At 48.8% G+C, this 19,628-nt stretch overlaps 6 protein-coding genes across 6 annotated transcripts; 4 read left to right on the top strand and 2 right to left on the bottom strand.

The window, feature by feature from the left end:
* Positions 1-1,028: 1,028 nt before the first annotated feature.
* Positions 1,029-2,051, top strand: Pdw03_3374 (Gamma interferon inducible lysosomal thiol reductase GILT; the record flags this gene model as incomplete). The annotated part of the gene is made up of 2 exons (XM_014676773.1): positions 1,029-1,441; positions 1,529-2,051. The coding sequence occupies 2 exons, from the start codon at positions 1,029-1,031 to the stop codon at positions 2,049-2,051; spliced, it is 936 nt and encodes a 311-aa protein (XP_014532259.1).
* A 420-nt stretch (positions 2,052-2,471) lies between these two features.
* Positions 2,472-3,550, top strand: Pdw03_3375 (major facilitator superfamily MFS_1; the record flags this gene model as incomplete). The annotated part of the gene is made up of 3 exons (XM_014676772.1): positions 2,472-2,502; positions 2,586-2,960; positions 3,018-3,550. 3 exons carry the CDS (start codon positions 2,472-2,474, stop codon positions 3,548-3,550), a joined length of 939 nt encoding a protein of 312 aa, XP_014532258.1.
* Positions 3,551-4,183: 633 nt separating this feature from the next.
* Positions 4,184-5,954, top strand: Pdw03_3376 (MFS transporter, putative; the record flags this gene model as incomplete). Its single annotated transcript, XM_014676771.1, has 4 exons — positions 4,184-4,415; positions 4,487-5,142; positions 5,197-5,264; positions 5,318-5,954. 4 exons carry the CDS (start codon positions 4,184-4,186, stop codon positions 5,952-5,954), a joined length of 1,593 nt encoding a protein of 530 aa, XP_014532257.1.
* A 1,460-nt stretch (positions 5,955-7,414) lies between these two features.
* On the bottom strand, positions 7,415-9,115 carry Pdw03_3377 (Isoamyl alcohol oxidase, putative; the record flags this gene model as incomplete). The annotated part of the gene is made up of 1 exon (XM_014676770.1): positions 7,415-9,115. The coding sequence occupies one exon, from the start codon at positions 9,113-9,115 to the stop codon at positions 7,415-7,417; it is 1,701 nt and encodes a 566-aa protein (XP_014532256.1).
* Positions 9,116-9,708: 593 nt separating this feature from the next.
* Positions 9,709-10,980, top strand: Pdw03_3378 (Integral membrane protein; the record flags this gene model as incomplete). Its single annotated transcript, XM_014676769.1, has 5 exons — positions 9,709-9,904; positions 9,959-10,026; positions 10,090-10,469; positions 10,526-10,590; positions 10,643-10,980. 5 exons carry the CDS (start codon positions 9,709-9,711, stop codon positions 10,978-10,980), a joined length of 1,047 nt encoding a protein of 348 aa, XP_014532255.1.
* Positions 10,981-12,179: 1,199 nt separating this feature from the next.
* Pdw03_3379 (DEAD/DEAH box helicase, putative) lies at positions 12,180-17,905 on the bottom strand (the record flags this gene model as incomplete). The annotated part of the gene is made up of 4 exons (XM_014676768.1): positions 12,180-15,282; positions 15,336-17,107; positions 17,160-17,817; positions 17,880-17,905. The coding sequence occupies 4 exons, from the start codon at positions 17,903-17,905 to the stop codon at positions 12,180-12,182; spliced, it is 5,559 nt and encodes a 1,852-aa protein (XP_014532254.1).
* Positions 17,906-19,628: the final 1,723 nt, after the last annotated feature.

Raw genomic sequence — 19,628 nt, forward strand, 5'->3', positions numbered from 1 at the left:
AGTGGCACACTTGAATGTGATTGTATGTGGCTAATTTTGAGGATGAGTTGATCATTGCAGCTTTATCATCTTCAAAATGATGATGTAGGCTCGAGTGTGGTATGCATAAAATATGGGACTGAAAACACCATTGGCTTCCAGGTAGCAAATAGACAAGAATGAGGAAACAAAACACAACCCAGGTCAATAGTACAGTTTGCCGCAGTCTAGGGCTCTCTTTCATCAGAATAACCCCGAGGCTACTTTATATCCGTGCCAATGTCAATGCCTCTTGTGGGCCCTTTTGGGAGAATGGGAGAACTGCTTCGAAGGAAGTGGCTGAGTATGGCCGTTGGCTTGGGATAATGCGTCAAAGTACTCTGTGCAGTGGATGGTGTTCCAATGCTGCTATTCCTTCAATACGAGACTCGCCAAAGTTCGACACACATACACACTACTCGTGGCACTCGCGTGGTGATCGGACCGGACATGCCCGTATTCAGATGCAGGCGCATCTATCTTTTGACCTAACAGGAACGAACCTGTTTGCATACTCTCGGTCTCGATCATTCGCTGTCACCCGCCACAAGCTGTCAGAGATGACTGCCGCCAGTTCAAAATACCTTAGCTGGGTGTTGCCCATAGTTGTTCATTTGCCCATCAGCAAATGGTCAGAAGCTTCTCGTGTGTGGCAAAAATCTACTATGGAATTGATTAACGAAGGTTTCATGTACGATCCTTGAAAGCACGCGATCCCAAGCCATTGTAACTTATCTGTACGGTCTTTCCAGAGACCACAACCAAGGCCAGTGATTCTAGACTTGGGCCTATTTGAAATTTAAGCTACGGAGTAGTCGATGCCCCATCCAAATCGCCTCCGAAGTCGGAGCCCAGCTAAATCCCACCTAGATATGTGTACGAAGCACCTTCCTTGACTATCCACAAAGGGCCAAGGGTGGATCTTACATAATGGCCTTGGCACCCCTCCAGAGCTCCGCCCGAACTCATGATCTTATCAAAATAACGTCACCTTCTGGTTTTATCTCAGCATGGAGAAACTACCGATCCACTCCAAGGAGGGATATGGGGATACCCTTGACCTGAACAAGCCTCATCGTCGTGTGCGTCCCGGCACACCTACCTACTTATGTCGCATTGGTGTCATCGCGTTGTTCTGTATCGGTTACATTTTGCTTCTAAGGCCTTCTTCCCCACGATGTACCGGCATAGCTCTACAAATGGAGAGCTATAGAGCTGAGGTCCAAGAAGAGTATGAAAACTACTTACAGCTGGGACGCGTTGCTTCTGATACACACCAGACACCTGAGCAAACAAAGATACCGCTGGAGGCCCACATCATGAGCAAATGCCCAGATGCCCAGGACTGCTTGCAAAAACTGGTTCTACCAGCCATGGAAAGAATCAGCGGTAAGGTGGACTTCAAACTATCATTTATTGCTAGGTGAGCATTGAAATATCTGTGGAGAAGAACTGATGGTATTCCGCACCAGGTTCTATCCTAAACATTTGACTGATACTTGAACCATAGCGTGTCTAAAGATTCCGAAGACATAGAATGCAAGCATGGCCCAGGTGAATGCATCGGTGACATGCTCATGCTCTGTGCGGCCAACCTTCCTTTCCCTCCCACTGCGGACGAAGCGTCTCTTCCATCTCAGTACCCCCGGACCCCGATTATCCGGTCGCTAGGATTTGCAAACTGTCTGATCAATGAATTTTCCCGGATCCCAGACCGGGAATTCGTACATCACTGTGCATTGGAGCATGGGATTGACTTTGACGCTCTAAACAAATGTGCAAGCCAGCAGAATGATGACCCGAACGATGGCAATGACGGCGGACCACCACTCAGTGGCATTGCGCTACTACGCGAAAGCGCTATGCACGGCGAACAAATTGGCGTCAAGATAAGTTGCACAGTGCGTCTTGATGATGATGTCTGGTGCATCCGTGATAGCGACGAATGGAAAAACTGCGCCCAGAATGGAGAAGGCAGCCAACCCTCGGCGCTGGTCGACCAAGTCGAAAAGCTCTGGAAGGAGAGAAATTGAGTTCAAGATGAATGCTTCATCGTGTGTACCATGCATTCATTCCAATCCTATAGGACATATGCCCATGAGACTCGATAAATGCAACTAATAGTCCCCTACATGTTATCAGAGTGCACCCGCACCATAGAAATTCTCTCCATTCCACTTTAATGCTAAAGCTATGAAACCCCCAGAAGGACTCCTACGTTTGGTAAACCTGACTCCACGTCATGTATTGAAAACGATGTTCCTCTCTCGCGTAGTTGACAAACGATCCTTATTAGCCGAGTCACTCACAGTGTGGCCATCTACCCGCTTCCGTTGCCATTGTTTTGTTTGGTGAGCTCTCAGAACTTCTTCCTTCTCTTTCCTCTCTCCCTCCTTCAGCCGCTTTAATCAACACCACGCGGCCATCTTTCTTCAACCGCGTGGAGCTTCGCAATGCCGCCATTTGCTCATCCCAAACAGCGCGGTAAGTTGCTTCTAGCCCCGAGGCCCACTCGTATTCGACTTCATTACCATGACCCTATCATGCTAACGGAATGGCTTTCATAGAGACCAAGCGTGTCATGTCGCATGGGGTGCGTGGTAAAGAGGACAACTTGTACCTCAAGTGGAGTGTGGTGATGAATCCAAGCGAACTCCTAAAAGAGCTTGTCAGCAACCGCGAGCATGCTCGAACCCTCTTCCATGGATTGAGGCGCCAAGTCAAGTCTATCCGCCACCGCTCGCAATCCTACGACGATGGCCAGGTCACAATCTACGACCGTGTTCTGCTTCGTCTCTATGATGAAGGACACACTATGCAACACTACGGTCTGCTTGAATTCTACCTGACCGAGTATCTGGGAACTAAGAACTGTCACTCACTGGGGGAAAACAACTCTGTCATTGCTGCCCACTTTGCTGCCCAGCGCATTCTCGACAATGGTCTGTCACTGCGTCTTGATAAAATCAATTTTCAATTATTCTAACATGACCTTGCAGGCCCTATGTCTGAAATTCCAATCATTGCAACCGATAACATGGAAGGCATCACCGAAGATATCCAGACCAGCAAGTCGTCACAAAGCTCTGGCACATCCAAGCTACAACATCTCGACAAGCTCATCCAGGTATACCAAAAGGCCAAAGCCGATTACTACATCCTCGAGGTCACTGAGAGCCACCGCGAGCGAACCAATAGTGTCCGATTTCTCCGTGACACGGCCGAGAATCTCCTGCGATACCTGATGTCAGCCGACAAAGACCACGATCTGATTCCTGAAATTGAGGACATCATTCAGGTCAGCCAGGCACATGCAAACCAACTAGCCGGTGGTCGCAAGCGAAAATTTGAGCACTTGGAAAACGACTCTAGGGGCAGCCCAAGCCTCAGCCCCTACAAACCCTACGGATGCTATGGAGACCAGCGCGGAAGACACAATCGTCGGGACCGATATGTCCCTGACAGCGTCACATGGGATCATAGCCACAAGGGTGGATGGGATAGTCGTACCCTAGACTCGTACCGTCCCTAAGCTCGCTGCGGGTTCTGAGGTCCTGGTCAAAGGATACGCTCTTAATTGCAAGGGCAGCCTTTTCCACACTCCTACTTCGGAAAAGCACACACCTGCATGTGCCAGAAAACTAAAATATCAGCCTCAAATCAATTCACTAACTCAATTCCACAAGCAAGAACCTCCTACTTGTAGATCAGTTGACAGTTGAAGTATGAAATCGCAGCCCAGCATCTACAATAGAAACTAAGATTCGCGCTAAGCCGCTCTCATCTTAGCGCAAATTAGAAACCCGCGTGCACACATGACATAACCAGTCCCAGAAGGCCCCGGGGGCCCCTAAAGACATATATGCTCAGGGGATCAACATCGGTCATCCGGTTTCGCGAATAGAGTGGTGATTTTTTTTTCCTTTCGTTCAGGGATTCAGTTATTTTTGTCCCCATGGAGAGAACACCTTCTTGATCAAGCATCTAGAACGACTACAAAACGTGTCTCCCCTGGGAAATGGTAGACCTTCATTCCTCCGCCGCGGGGAGGAATGTATCTTCCCCCAGCTCCAGCACGTCCTCAAACACACGATCTACTCCAGTATCCTATGCCTCAGACGAAGAAAATGCAGTGTCAGGGCCTATAGAATTAACCACAGGCCTAATGCGACTGCAGACCAACTTTGATGACCACCAAGACGGCGGCGACCCTATCTCCAATTTCGAAAACGACGGCAACTTTGATACCAACAGGGAGCTTGAGGGTAAACAGCCGCGCGGCGGGTTGGGACCGAGATACACGCTAGAGGAGGAGAGCGAGGTGGTGAGGAGATTTGATCGAAGGCTGGTTCCATTTCTGGCCCTTCTCTACTTGCTCTCCTTCTTGGACCGCTCGAGTATGTTCGGCTACTTCCCACAGCAGAACGTCTCCCCTGTAAATGCATGCAGGTACTGATAGTTTACTCAGACATTGGAAATGCAAAGATAGCAGGACTCAAAGACGATCTACAACTTTCATCTTCGCAATATGAAGGGCTACTTACTGCATTTTACATCACTTACATTCTCTTCGAATGGATGACGCTGATGTACCGCGTTGTTCCCCCGCATATTTATATCTCTCTATGTGTATGTGGATGGGGTCTCGTCGCATCTTTCCAGTGTCTAGCTACTTCTTTTGGGGGCTTGGTCGTTCTCCGAGCATTGCTTGGCATCACCGAGGCGGCTTTTGGCCCGGGTGTTCCGTTTTACCTGTCTTTGTTCTATCGCCGACATGAGCTGGCTTTCCGTAACGGATTGTTTATCTCAGCGGCGCCGCTGGCGACATCTTTTGCTAGCAGTTTGGCCTACTTGATTGTCAGGTTTAGCAGTGACGGCCCGATCTCGCCGTGGCGAACTCTGTTCCTCGTGGAGGGGTTCCCAAGTGTAATTGTTGCGGTATTTGCCTGGTTCCTGATTCCGGACTCCCCTGGTCGGGCTCGATTTTTGAATCGTCGGCAAAGGGTGGTAGCTCAGCAGCGCCTTGAGGAGAGCACCTCCGACTATCGGCAATCGTACAGAAGTCGATTCAACTGGCGAGAAATTTGGAAGACTGCATCTGATCCCAAGGCTTATATGGCTGCCGTGAGTATGATCTCTATTTGAGATTGTGCAAAGGTTCTAACCCATCCACTACAGTTCATGTTCTTCAGTTGTAACGTTGCTTTCAGTTCAATGCCTGTCTTTTTGCCCACTATCATCAAAGAGTATGTCCCTTCCAAGAATCAATTCATCTACAGCTAACTTACATCCCTCACAGCATGGGATATTCCTCCTTACAAGCCCAAGCCCTCTCAGCACCTCCCTATCTCGTCGCATTTGCGGTGGTCCTGCTTACCGCATACGCGTCAGACCGCAGCCGCTCCAGAAGCCCATATTTGATAGCCCACGCCCTTATCTCATCACTCGCTTACTTCGCGATCGCAGTAACGGGTTACTTCCACTCACACCTGTCACCATGGCTTCACACATTTATTCGCTACATGTGCGTCTACCCGGCCACGGCCGGGTTCTTCTCCGCAATCACTCTCATCATCACATGGTCAATGGATAACCGCGTCGAAAAGGAAGGCAAGGGCGCTAGCATTGCTATTCTCAATATCATCGGACAGTGTGGGCCCTTGCTCGGGACGAGACTGTATCCCGAGACTGATGGGCCGTGGTACATTCGGGGCATGGCAACTTGCTCGTTTTTCATGGTTGTTGTAGCGGGGTTGGCAGTGGGACTGCGGATCCTTCTACGGAGGATGAATCGGGCGGCCGTGGACTCGACCTATACCATTGAACAGGCTGGTCCTGTTGATCCGGGGGAAGAGCGGGATGTGCTTATGGGTGGTGGGAGGAGGGGTGATCTAGAGCATTCTACTGGGGATAGAAGACTGGAGTACATCATCTAGTTGATACAGCAACCACCGCTTGAGGTTCCTCCGCTTTGGGAAGATTAAACCCTACCAGGGTTGCGATTAAGCTCCCTTCCTCTTTTATGTCCGCAGCGCTTGACTCAGCATGTTCTCCTCTCACTTTGCTCTCTTGGGGGGGTGTTGGCCTTGAATCCCTTGGAAGGGATTCTTGTCCTTCATCTCCATTGAATATCATATATCACCACGCAGATCATTCGTTCTTTCACGTGTCGCCGCCGCTCTCTTTTGTCGTTACCGATCCCGCTTCCTTTTATCCCGCTGCTGTACAATCGGCCGCTTTTAGAGTTGCTTTGCGGTCTTGCAGTAGGACTCCGTGAATTTGCGTCGCTGTCCTTGATGATCTTGCCTCTCCTTGCCCATCCCATCCATTGGATGCTTCTGTATCATTCGTCGTCTTGGGGATCCTCTGTGGTCGCAGTAGCCACTATCCATGTATCACGTAGGTCCAAGTAGAGGCTAACTGACAGGAACACATTCGCTTCGACGAGGAGAGCAGTCTTGGCGCTTCTTCCGATGCCCACACCCAATGAACCCATATTCCAGGATCTCCTCTTCTGCCTGTACTCTGTCTTCCTAAAATTCAGACCTCGTATACTCCGTACAGACTTTCCCACAACGTTGATTGTCCGGTGGAGTTAAAGTTTCCGACCCTTGCTTCGACCCACTTCTATCTGCGACCAGCTCGGCTGTAGGCCCGCGCAGATGCCGCGATTTGGTCAGCCTCTCTATGTGGGACACTTGGAGTTTCACCCTCGAAAATGGTACCTAGGAGACGATGCATCACAGATATATGCTCCTAGACTATCATCATCGCCTGTTCATTGAGTAGCTTAGAATTGTCGTCCGTCATTTTGCTGCAAGGACTTTGGTCTGAAGATCCTGTACGAGCTCCTCCAGCATTTTGCCGTCATTCAATAGAAGCGGAGGCTTTGCCTGCATCCATGGCGGGGCACGGTTCCACGGATCTTGCTCTAGTGTGGCCGTGAGGAGCCGATCTACGCCACCTAGTTTGAAATTAACAGGGTAGCTTTGGAGGATAGACTAAAAGATGGTTGGCGTAGAAAGCCGTGGGGTCCGCGGAGAAATGGCCGTGGTCGAATGTCAACAAGCCTGCCACTAAAATCATTCGACATGGAGGGGATCAAAGAATCTGACACGCGAGGACAAGTGAAAATCCAATTTTCTGCTGGTTGGGAAGAAGAGGAACGTCAAATGCCCTGTTACTCACCTGGCCAGGCCGAGTGGAATAGTAAGAGATGAAAAGGAATCACAACAAGGTAAGAAAGAAGAGAGTAGGAAACCTCCGAGACTTTGATTGAGGCGAGAATTGCATATGGAGTCATAGTCGCGCCGAATGTGCACATGGTGTATACAGGATATATGATATGTACAGGGGGGGGGGACGCTCAAGGGGAAAAAATTGGGCCGTTTTGGCATCAAAGAAGCGCAGCAAAGGGCGATTCAGCAACCTGCGAGTCATTCCAGCCCACACACTTCCAGCAACTCAACAAACCATTGGGATCATATTTGTTCTTAATGCTCACCAATCGCTCGTAGTTATCACCCCACCACGCCTCGACCCAATCAGTCGTGAACGGGTTGGCTTCGTTGCTGTACGCACCACTGCCAGGGGTAATGCCCTCAATAATGGCCGTCATGTTCTGAATGGACTGGATCTTCTGTTTCCGGGTGGGAAGGGTCGCGTTCCACTGCCAGGAGGCACCGGATCCCAACTCCCAGATAGCCTCACGCCAGGCGGGAGACGCACTGGTCGATCCCTCGGTGTAGTTGTACAACACCGGTCCGACGACGGGGATATACGGCGTCTGACCCAGTGATTGAATGGTTGCAAAGTAATCCATGAGGTTCTTGCGGCCCTCAACGGTTTCGAAGATGGAGCGGGGAATCAGGCGGCTTCCAGGGAAGCGAGTGACGCCGACAGCGACGGAGCTGGTCTTGACGTATTTTTCGTAAAAGGGGTACCAAGAAGTGAACTCTTCGACAGTGGCGGAGCCGCCGTTGGCGTTGGCGTAGGTGATTACGCTTGCCAGGGAGACCTCGGCTTCCGCAACGGAGAGGAAAGGAGAGATATTGACGAGGGTATTACCGGTGATGTGGCCACCCCATCCTTCCTGGCCCCATTTCAGAGTATTGTTGACGACAAGCTCCATGAAAGGAAGCATGTTGGTGGAGTTGGCGGGGAATTTGATGATGGCAGCGACAAAGCGGATCGCAGGTTCGACTTGATGCGTGCTTTTGAGAACTACGCCAAACGTTCCACCACCGCCACCACGAAGGGCCCAGAAGAGGTCGGGGTTCTTGAATTCGTTGGCGGTGCGGTAGACCCCGTCAGGGGTCACGACCTTGAACTCGAGGACACGGTCAACGCCGAGACCGTACACGGGGCTCAAGATGGAATGGCCGCCGTTTTGGATCCAGCCACCGGATACGCCGACGGTGGGGGAGTAGCCACCGATTAAAGTTACGTTGTGTCTCTGTGCAAATTCGTACGCCTCATCGAAGTTAACTCCGGCGCCGACGGTGATAGCTTTGTATCTGCGATCGGCCTGTTTGGAGCCGTGGGGAGCAAAGTCTGCCCTGTAGTGCATCGATTGAAGGTTTCGTGTCCAAAGGGCTAGCGTATCCCGGCCACTGCTGCGGGTGAGGTAATCATGGCCACTGTTTTTGATGACGAGCTTCTTGCCGGAGCATTTGGAGAACTTGAAAGCTTTGATCACATCCTTTTTACTCTGCACTTCCAGATAGTGAGAGGGTAGATTGCCCTGACGACAAGTGGTATTCACGAACGCTAGGGGATCCCTGGGGTTGCCGCTGTCGAGGAGACACTGATCCCTAGGATCGGACGCCCACATCTCATCCTGGTTGTTCATATACCCATTAGGGGCATTTGTTCGTAGCCAGGGATCCGAGTAGTTCGCCTGAATGGCAGCACAGGCAGCATCGTCGCGAGCCACCGGTTCCCCATTGTAGCTGGAGAAGCAGGGCAAGGCAAAAGGGGTTAAAAGCTTGGCACGCCCTCCAACTGTTGCATTGAAGCTATCCAAAGTGCAATCTTTTGCCGCGGTAAAGTTTACCAAGGCCAATAGGACCAGACCGGATAATTTGACCAATATCATTCTTGGCGATTGCAGAATGAAGGATGCAAAGCACGAAATGAAAAAAAACTCCCCCCCCCCCCCAAAAAGTATAACCCAGACGGAAAATCCTAAACGAAAGGACTGAGACACACTAAGATCGATTCAGACGCACTAGAAAAGGGACGCATGAACCAATCTCCGTAGAACTAAGAAAGAGACTGAGTTAGGTAACAGATCCCCGAATATCGGTCCCTGATCTATATCATTGGCCAATACATAGATTAATGGAGTCATCTTACAAACTTTGAATCTCGATGATCGAGAATAGAATTGGGTAATTTCCCCAATTCCACCCAATCCGCCAATTTTACTTGACTCAGTCCACTTCCTGGAGAAGCTGATCCAATGGGTCAAAAGGGACTGGAGGTGGTGACTTCAAGGTTACATGGGAACGCCGATCCCCCTGTTCGCTATACAAAGCTACTCGGTTCTTGATGTTTTCTGTTTTAGATTCTGCGGTTTTTTTTTTTTTTGGGAGGTGATTCGATTCTTCTTTTGGTTCTTTTGGTTCTTTTGGTTCTTTTGGTTCTTTTGGTTCTTTTGTTTCTTCTTTTGGTTTTCCAAATATCAAGATGGTGCATCAAGTCAATACATATTGGAAAAACGTCCTGATCATTGTACCCTTCGTAGGGGCTGGGCTGGCTACCATGACCTACCTGTTGCGTCTCTATGGCCGGCGGATGAAAGCGGTGGGGCTTCTGTTGGAAGATTATCTAATGGGAGCTGGTCTGATCATCTCCTTCGCAGTGACGGCGTTTGTGGTAGATAGTGAGTACGCTCTCTACTTCTAGATCAAGGACTCGAACGAGGCTAATTGAACAGCCGCATTCAATGGCGTTGGTCTACCGATCGCATCGCTCCCCAAACATGAACGGCAGCGGATTCAATTCGTATGTAGTAGCGGAGGATTGTGAATCGGAGGATTGTGAATCGGAGGATCTAACATTTCGCAGGGATCATGGATGATACAAAAATTCTGGGCTCCTGCAATGGCATTTGTCAAGATCTCCATTGTCATCTTTGTCAAACGGCTCTTTGGAACGATCCGGGCATACGTTGTGATTTCCTACTGCCTCATCGGATTTATCACCGCATGGGCCCTCGCAGCCCTGTTGACCAATATCTTCCAATGCATACCGGTGCAGTATTACTATAACAAAGATTTGAAAGGACACTGTATGTCGGGACAGGTTCAATTCTTCCAAGCTATGGGCTCAATCGCATTGGTTGAAGACGTGATCATTCTCTGTCTACCAATTCCGGTGTTTTGGAGGTTACAGATCAACAATCGGCAGAAATTAGCATTAACCCTGGTGTTTTCGCTGGGGGGACTGTGCGTGACCCCTTCATAACATGAGATGAGTGCGTCCTTCTAATGACATCTCGCAGTGTCTGTATCTTCAGTCTGATGCGCCTGATTGAATTCCGCGAATTTCAACTCACCGACCTTGCGGGTTCGTACCCTATCCTCCACTGGTGCAATGACGCCCAACTAACTTCATACAGCCTCCAGCGCCAAAGAGTCCATCTGGACTTGCCTCGAGCTCGATGTAGCCATCATTTGTGGCTGTCTGCCATTTCTGAATCCACTTGTCCAAGGGGTCCGCAGCAAAGTCAGAAGTGAGGCATCGAAATATCATTCTCAACGTTCGACTGGATCTAACCTCTATTTACACACGTTGCGGGGAAATAAAGGCGATTTCCGAGAGCTCGATAGTGATTGTGGGGAGTCGGCGCACGAACATGGCCGCAAGGCCATGGCTGCGGCAAATCAACAGAGCTCCGATTTAGAGAATAATCGGCGTAATGTGGACGGGCGGTTCAACAATATCATGGCCTCGTAATTCTTAAATACCCAATTAATGCTCATCGGCAACACTTATTTCCACTCCCCCCAATTCCCCCCAACTCCCCCCTAGATTGATTCCAAAATTTGCCAGAGTTTTTGTCCGAGTCTTTCGGATTGATCTTTTTACCGTCAGCTTGTCCTTGTTGTTCTTGATGCACCGGGTCATGTCAAGTGCGCTTCAACCTGAGCTGGCCATTCTACCTCCCTTAGTACTGTGCTCATAAAGTTGGTCCGTCGCCATCAATGTCTTGACCGGTGTCGGTAAACCTGGAAGAGCCGGCCAAAGCCATGGATGTGAGGGAAAGGAGTGCGAGGCATTGACATAATTGAGATTGACGCTGAAAGGTGTTGGTGTGATTGGTAACGAGTGAGGCCTTGAGGATGGATTACCGCATTTGGAAAGCAATGAAATGCCTCCCAAACATCCAGCTTCAGAACGAAGCGAAGGATTGATTATAAGGCACAGCAGACCTCTGATGACTCCTTAATTTCCCCCCAAAATTCCCCTGAGGGCGAATTCAAATCAAGATCAGGTTCGTGGAGGTCATCTTGCAGCAGTCTTCCATAGTGACGTGTCTCGCTGCTTCGGGGCTGGGTCAAATCTGCGTTGTCCACAAGTCAACCACATGGTAGAATGGAATAGCAGCGTGTCAAGGATATCCTGCAGTAAGTATACTACGTATATGATCGTGTGTTGATCTACGTTGTCGCTGCAAAAGACACATCGGGCATGTTCTTCTCTCTTGTACGAGCCTGTCATGAGCAAAACCCCACGCGTGGGCGTTACATCAGGGACAAGACTGAGCCAATGGATGTTCAATTCAGAGGAGTTCTTGTGTGATGATACAAGTTGTGACAGACAGTCAACACTAGATTAGTCGACAACATATGAGAAGTCTAACCTTCCCCTCTAGGTCCACACGCTTGCTTACAGTTTCTACCCCTTGTCCACGGGTGGAAAGCAACCTGTCTCCGGCCCGAAATTGATTGTGGCTATGAAGTCCAAGGGTCTTTATACATGATTGATGCAAGGACTCAAATAACTCTGCTGGGGCTGATATCTATAAGGATGGGTCACTATACCCGTCTGATGTTTAATGCTATGAGATATCTCTCTTACTTCAGAAATCTCTCATTTGTAATCTTTCTCAATTTGACATTGAATTTTAGGATCTCACCCTGCGTGAGCTATTGTTAAGCCCACATAGCCTTGAACTTGCCATCAAATTCGTTGTGTAGTTCTTTGAAGGCCTTGGCTACCAAGAACATGGATCTGTGAGAGTTGTCCACTGGCTGTTCTTGAGGAGTTTTGGAGCTGGTGGTCGTGTCTTTAGCAGCACTGATGACTTCATCCTCACTTTCATCGTCTTCGTCATCCATCTCATCCTCCCAGCTATCCATCACAACCTTCTTCACCCGGGGGCGAGAGGTAGGGAGGGGGGCAGCAGGAATCGCTTGCTTTTTATCTAGCTTCACATCCAACTTTCCAGCATTTTCAGCCTCAATCCGATCAACGGCCTTGTCGTCCACAAGATTCTCATAGTCGTCACCTCCGCCAGCAACATCGAGCATGTCTGCGCCAATGTTGCCTCCGGGCTTGAGGAAGCCCTCAATGCTAGTCTTGATAGTGGCCAGGGTTAATGAGAAGTCATTAAGCACAAACCAGATATCCCCGCGGCGGATGCGGTTTGCAGTTTCCAACTGAGAAACATTTCCGTGCTTGAAGAAGTCATACAGGTACGCATTGAGAGGGACCGCGTTCTCGTTGGGATCAACAGCCACATATGGAATGACGGAATCCTCAATCCAAACGCCACTGCGAACCATCTGACTGAGCTCAAAGACGGAATTGCATTGGTCTCCATTTCCTGAAAGAGCGAAAAACGGAGAGACGATTGATGGAGAGATGTGGTCGAACTGCGAGAAACCGAGTTTCTCCAAGGTACTTTCCCCGCCGCACTTGATCCCACTGAATGGGAGCAAACAATCCGGTTCGTTGATATGCTGCTTGACAAAATTGGAGACGTAGCCAGTGTAGATGTCAAGCACCTGCTTGTTGTGAGCACGCAAGGCGGATACGGCCTTTCTTGGTAAAGGAGGAAGGGCCACGATCGAGGAAGGCTTCTTTTCTGCGTTTTGGAACCATTCCAAAGTGGACACCCGCAGGGGAATACGCCCAAACAAATGGGCCATAACCAGCATCAGAGTTTGAACAGTCCTTTTAGGCTTAGTCTCGATGTCTTGACAGAGATCTTGGAGGTATCCCGAATGCAAGAGGGCATGGAAGGCAAAACTGGAATTCTCCGTGTAGTACAGATGAGAGATACAGCCCGCAAAATTTAAAGCCATACCTGTAACGCCGAGAAGATTGTTTCGTCGGAGGTATTCGATAGAGATTCGGAGATGGTGGAGTACCGTTTGCTTCATCTCAGGGCCACCGAGGTGGATGCGAGAACTCGAGAGTATCGAGTTAATTGATTTCACAGCAGATGGAGCTTGCTTTGAGCCATGTAGCAAGATGAACAGCCGTAAAACCAAACTGGTTGTTATGGGGAAATGTCCACTGAGACTTGGGAGTCTCGAGCTCATCAGGCGTTGTACCTTGGATGGTGGAACCTGCTGGAAAACAACATTTCCAAGGACGTCAAATCCACGGCGACCTGCTCTTCCGGCAGCTTGTCGGAAATTCAGGGCTGTCAAGAAAATAGAATCACCCGAAAAAACGACTGTCTTGCAAGGCATGTTGATACCCAAGGCCAAAGTGCCGGTTGCAATCACAACACGCAAAAAGCCTTTCCTGAAGAGGATCTCACAAACTTGACGGTACTTGCGATTCATACCAGCATGGTGGACACCGATTCCTCGCTCCAAGGCATCTATTAACCACTGAGGCACCGAGCGCCACTGCAGCTGCTTAGAATAGACAAGGAACTCGGAAGCGGGAACTTTCTTGAAGTCAGCCAAGTGGAATCCATCCACCGGCCTCTTCGGGTCAAAGAGATCCAGCCAGCCGAAATCAGTCGATGCTGATTCTTTGGCTTGCTCTGCCTTAGAAGTTGGCTCTTCGTCGGCGTTTCCACTTGGTTTCTTCTTGGTAGCCCTTTCGAGCTTCTTCTTTGCTGACAGCTTTGACGTCTTCCAAATTTCCCATTTGGCAATCTTGGATTTCCATACTGGACTCTCTTCTTTCCATTTGGTCTCGGCGTTTTGTAGCTGTGTCAACAGCTCTTGGCATATATCTTCACATCTACCGCGGTCATAATTGAAGAATAGCGCGGGAAGAGCATTCTGAGCGTGTAGCGAGGATATCAAAGGGAGGGTTGTGTCGACCAAGTTACCGCTTAGGGTGTCAGATAAGCCATTCATCCGAGATACCTGTTTCGACAGATCCTTTTCCTTTTCAACTACAAACCCAGCTGGATGGTCAAGTTTGAGCAAGAGTTTCTCAAATGGAGATTCTAGGTCTTTCATCCACTCTCCTAACAAATTTTTCAGTTGTGTCTGCCATGCTATGACGTGCACTTTTTGGATGACAACATTCGAGAAAAAGACGGACGGATCCAGAGATGGATCAACAGGGAACTGCTCTGTTTGAAGGTCCTTCATTGCTTTCCACAAAGTGAAGCAGTCACGTGGTTCAAAGTCAAGATCATCGGGTATCGATCTGGTACGGTCCAGCAGGCTGGTGACAGGATGCACGAATGTCATATCATCTGATCCATCGAGGCCCAAACGGGCTAAGCTAGGAGTATTGGAAAACCCTTTGAAAGAGTAGTCACCACGAGGCTGATACACGTACTTTCGTAAATCTGAATAACGGTGCTGATGCTGGATCATCCTAAGGTCAAATCCGTTGGTTCTCTGGGCAAAATCTAGCCAGTTGTAGAATTCCTGGGGGTTTCCGACGGTAGCCGAGAGGGCTATAATCGGGCATGGCGACATCAGAAGCAGTTGTTCCCAAACGACACCATCCTCGGCCTGGCCGATACAATGAATCTCATCGAAGATGATACGTCTCAAGCGGGGAGTCCATGCATTGGCGTTTGAGGGGTTGAGCAGCATGATCTGAAGAATCTGGGGAACTGTGATGAGAATTTGACATCCCTGGGGGTTATTGATGCGGTAGTCTCTTGTGTGGATGGCCCAAACCGATTTCCCACTGGTTTTGGCAGGGAAAGATTTGGAAAATCGGGCCTGCACCTCAGCTGCGATCTGATTGACAAGAGCCTTTGTGGGGGCAACATAAACGAGAATTCCATCGTTGTCTTCTTTCAAAATCTGTCTCATTGCATAGAAGCTGACGAAGGTTAGCATGATCGTGATTTCCAGTCAGGACACATTGCGACTTACGAGATAAATGTTTTTCCTGCACTCGTCGGGGCCACAATGAATGCGCTCTTCTTTGCATCGATCTGGTCCAATACTTCACGCTGCCAACGATCGGGCGCAAAATCCGGCGTCCGGGAGTCGGGCAATGAGTCTATGCTACGCTCCATGAAGGGGCCACCGTGCAGAAGCTGGAATTCAACTGGGCTCATCTCGATACTCATGCTGGGTGCTGCTTTGGGAATCTTGAATGACGGGAAAGATAATTTCTGTTCACTGTCGGCATGAAGCTGAGCCGCCGGCAAACCAAGAATTTGACAGACTGTTGAAACATATGCAATAATGTCGGATGAGATGCCTTGCTTAATTTTCACGAGGCAAGTGACGATCTCCCAAATGCGCGTCACGACCAACATGTGCTTTTCACTCTGCACATTTGTGCGTTCAACAAAAAGAAGCCGTAGCAATGTATCGATCATGCAAGTCAGGATTTCAGGTTCCAGAACCTGTCGACTGTCTTTGGGCAGACTGCTCAAGTATCCGTTGAGCTTTGTAAAACGAGTCACCAGATCATCGATGAGAGCGAATTCATCGTTGTACACATTTTTCCACTTCTGTCTCTGTTTTTGGGTGACTTCCAATGCTTTTTGGTGAACGAAAGCTGCGGCCTTCTCTTTGGTGGATTGTTTGCCGGATTTAGAGTGAGACTTCTTTTCTGGCTTCGAGACCGTCAAGTGTGTTCCAATGTCTCTGCTTGCTGGAGGGTTTTGTTGAGACTTTTGACGTGAACTGCTGGAAGATTCAACGACAATCGGCTCCGGCAGTGATCCTGAGAGACTTGCAGCATAATCTCTCATCTCGGCCATAAAACGCTGGTTCCGTTTGTGATTTCGCTCGACCTCTTGGGGTGTTAGGATGACTTTCTTTTGATCAAGGGGCCTGGAGCTATGCCAGTGGCTGTCTTCTTTGAACTCTTTGAAAACTTGGGAATCACTCTTCGCATCGGCAGATTCGTCAATTGCGAGATGAACAGGCTTCAGAAGTTTATCAAACACTGCATTGTTAAATGGAAGCACCTTTTCAAAGCCTTGATGAGGCTTGGAGATGCTTTTATGAATGTAATCTTTAGAAGCAGCGCCAGCTCCCCCAATCACTTCACATTGCAGTGTTGTGCCACAAATGCGGTCGACCAGACACGCAAGAGCGTTGAAAGGGGGTTGTGTGACTGATGAGATTACTGTTTGGATGCCCAGTTTCTCAACTATCTGCCGGACTTGGAGAAACAATGTTCCATCCACAAGGTCAGATAGATCGCAAGGCAGGTTATGGTCTCTCATTGCTCTCTCCCAATGCTTTGAGCTTAGCAACGCCTGCGCGGTGTTCACGAATTCATTGAAAAACGTGAGGTTTTTGGGCGCAGTTGTTTGGATTGACCGATTTGACAATTGGGTGTTTTGCAAAAGTGCGATGTGTAAAAGCATAGATTGTGCCCCAATCTTGTTTTCGAGGTTGTCTGCCTCGCCGCCCAACAGCATGGCGCTGAGAGTAGCAACCACAAGACATTGGCGTTGCGACAACTCCGGCTTCTCAAGAAGTACCTGTTCAAGCAACTTGCCTGTTTGTGCCTGGTTTGCCGATTCATTCAAGTCGTATTCCACCGCATCCTCCGCTTGGTCTTGGCTGTCTTCAATCCCCAATTGGGATAGGGAATTCCACAGTTGATTTGGATCGTCTGTTTCTGGGCCAGTTGACAAGGGATTCGTCTTGATGGAGCTTTCAATCACCATTGCCATAACCTGCGTTTATTGTGAGTACAGAGTCTAGCCATCCGCGTTTTAAAAAACCTACTTTTGTGTCACGGAACTCAAGACTATTCATGAGCGCAAGGTTGTATCCGTGGACAACAAACCAGTAGATCATCGCACGGAGCTTGAATCTTGAGATCTCGCCTCGCTTGTCGACAAAAGAACCTTTCTGGTCATCATCTTCGTGGTCGCTGCTGTCAGAATCACTATCATCATCGCTGCTGTCTAGATCACTAGCAGCATCATCCTTGTTTTGCTCGCAAGAAGCGCCGTCATGACACATGAACAAATAGGCTCCCGAACTTATCAGATGAGCTTTGAACGCATCGGACTGGAAGCTATCAAACCTCAGAGCCTGGAAGAATCTCGATGGCTGGACGCGAACAGAAATAAGATGCTGTATGATTACTTCACGAGCAAGGAGGTACCTCGCGTGAAGATCTCTGTGGACTCCTCTCGGAATGCATAATGAGGCATTCTCGGCGAAAAAGACAACCTCGAAGAAACATTTGCGCTGCTGAAGCTTTTGTAACAACTTTTCTGCAAGATAAGTCGCATGCAAGACCTGGAAGCCCGGGTTGAAATCCAGTTTCTCGTTGGCAAAGCATTCAAGTAGAAGGGAATCGCCTTCAATTATGAAAAGCTCGTCACCAACAAAGTCACCGACGAGGTCAACGACTCGAGAGTCTAGGTTATTGTACCTTTTGTTTAAGCATTAGTAAAAAAACGAGCTGGCTCCAAGAGCTGCAAAGCCAGAGCTCACCAATCTAGTACAACATGACGATCCATTCTCTTCTCAATATTTCGGTAGTTCACCTAGATGGCTAGATATAGAGTATTAGGATCAAGACCGGAGGATCGAAGTTTTGAGGCACGAACATGATGAAGCGGATAAGCTAAAGTAGCAGAGCAAAGAGAAAACATGCAGCACAGGGGACAAGAAGTGAGTGAAATCGAAGATTGGGATGGCCAGGGAGAAAATGAAATGCGAGCAATCAAGAGGAGGGGCATCAAACAGGATATGTGGGGATTGTACTGGTCAATTCAAGATCCAACGAACAGCTTACCTAGGATATTGTGCAGTGTGACGGAACTCTGACTCATTTCCTATTCCTTTTCGTGGCGTACAGAATCTCAATTAGTTAATAAAAAGGTGGGCTCTTGATACATCTGGGTTCACAATCGTGAAGGGATTTCGGGCAGAAAAGTCGACGACCGCCTTATCCAGTATACGATGTACGGCAGTATACAACATCCATGATGGATCAGATCGGAGCAGACATCCGAAATTGGTGAGAATGAAGACTTGAAGTATGTGGCAAGCATTTGTATGCAAAGCTTATGTATGTTCTTGTGCATTTTCCCATTGAAAATACAAATTTGTGAGGCTTTTATAGGGGAAAATACCTGGTTTTTTTTTTTTTTTTTTGGGACTATTGTTTGAAGCTTGGTGGGCAGGTGGCTAATTCTCTGCTAGCAACAAAAGCCAATAGGAGAAAAGTCCTGAGTGGTCGCTATGCACTGCAATGCCCCCTTGCCGGAGGGGGCTCTAGATTATGAATAGCCAACGTGGGTATCATTTCACGAACGATATCGCGTTCGAGAGTAATGGATGATACAGTAGGACATGCTTAGGTATGTCTGTAGAGCGAAGAAGGTCAAGGGCTTTTTACTAGGACTTTTGAAGGTATCAAACCACACCCAGATGGACGCGAAATCGCTAGAGACTTCTTGGTCCGGTTGTGAGGCCAACAAGACAAATGCCATGTCAATAGTGTTCAATTCATGCTTGTGTAGTAGAGCTAGAAAAACATTCCGGACTAAGATAGGTGGTTAATGCACAAGGGACATTGTCTGATGGTGAGTGCACTTTTTTGTGCAGAATTCACCGCCAATGCCAGCCCGCTTTCTTCAAACCTTTTAGCCAAACATATTCGTACTGTTCACTCAACCTTGGCTCTGGTGCGAATGATCTGCCAGTTGAGAAATCCGCTTTGGAAATTCGCCGAAACGGCGATTGTTGTGCGAAAGTTCCTTCACCGGCGTCTTTGATTGGATATGGTCCGGGCTGTGAGTTCTACTGTGGAAATCTTGAGGGCCGAGCTAGTAGAGCTAGAGTACAAGCTGATTGATGAGGACAAAAGGACACGAGGGGCAGTGACGACAATCCCAGCTAGCCGTGTACGAGCGGGAACCAATGCGTGGGGAATAACAGCCATGGTGAATCAAGACATCAGGGCATACATAGAGTGAGAGAAATTTGGGAGGAGATAGCATGGAGCATGGATACCAATAGCCGTGAAAGAAGAAGTGCCAATAAGTACTGATTCCATCAACGAGTTCACCGCACTCATTCCACGGCGTCCAGGTGATAAAATTGTTTTATGCCCAGGAGCTAGACCGGTACTTGGAGAGCCTATGAATTGACCGAGAACGTCGGGGGCTTCGATGAAATGGCCCACCCGGCCCAATGAGACACTCGGCTTTACACGGCAAATTGGCAGGATTATGC

Source organism: Penicillium digitatum, chromosome 1 (genome assembly GCF_016767815.1).
Source record: "Penicillium digitatum chromosome 1, complete sequence".
In the NCBI taxonomy this organism is placed as follows: domain Eukaryota; kingdom Fungi; phylum Ascomycota; class Eurotiomycetes; order Eurotiales; family Aspergillaceae; genus Penicillium; species Penicillium digitatum.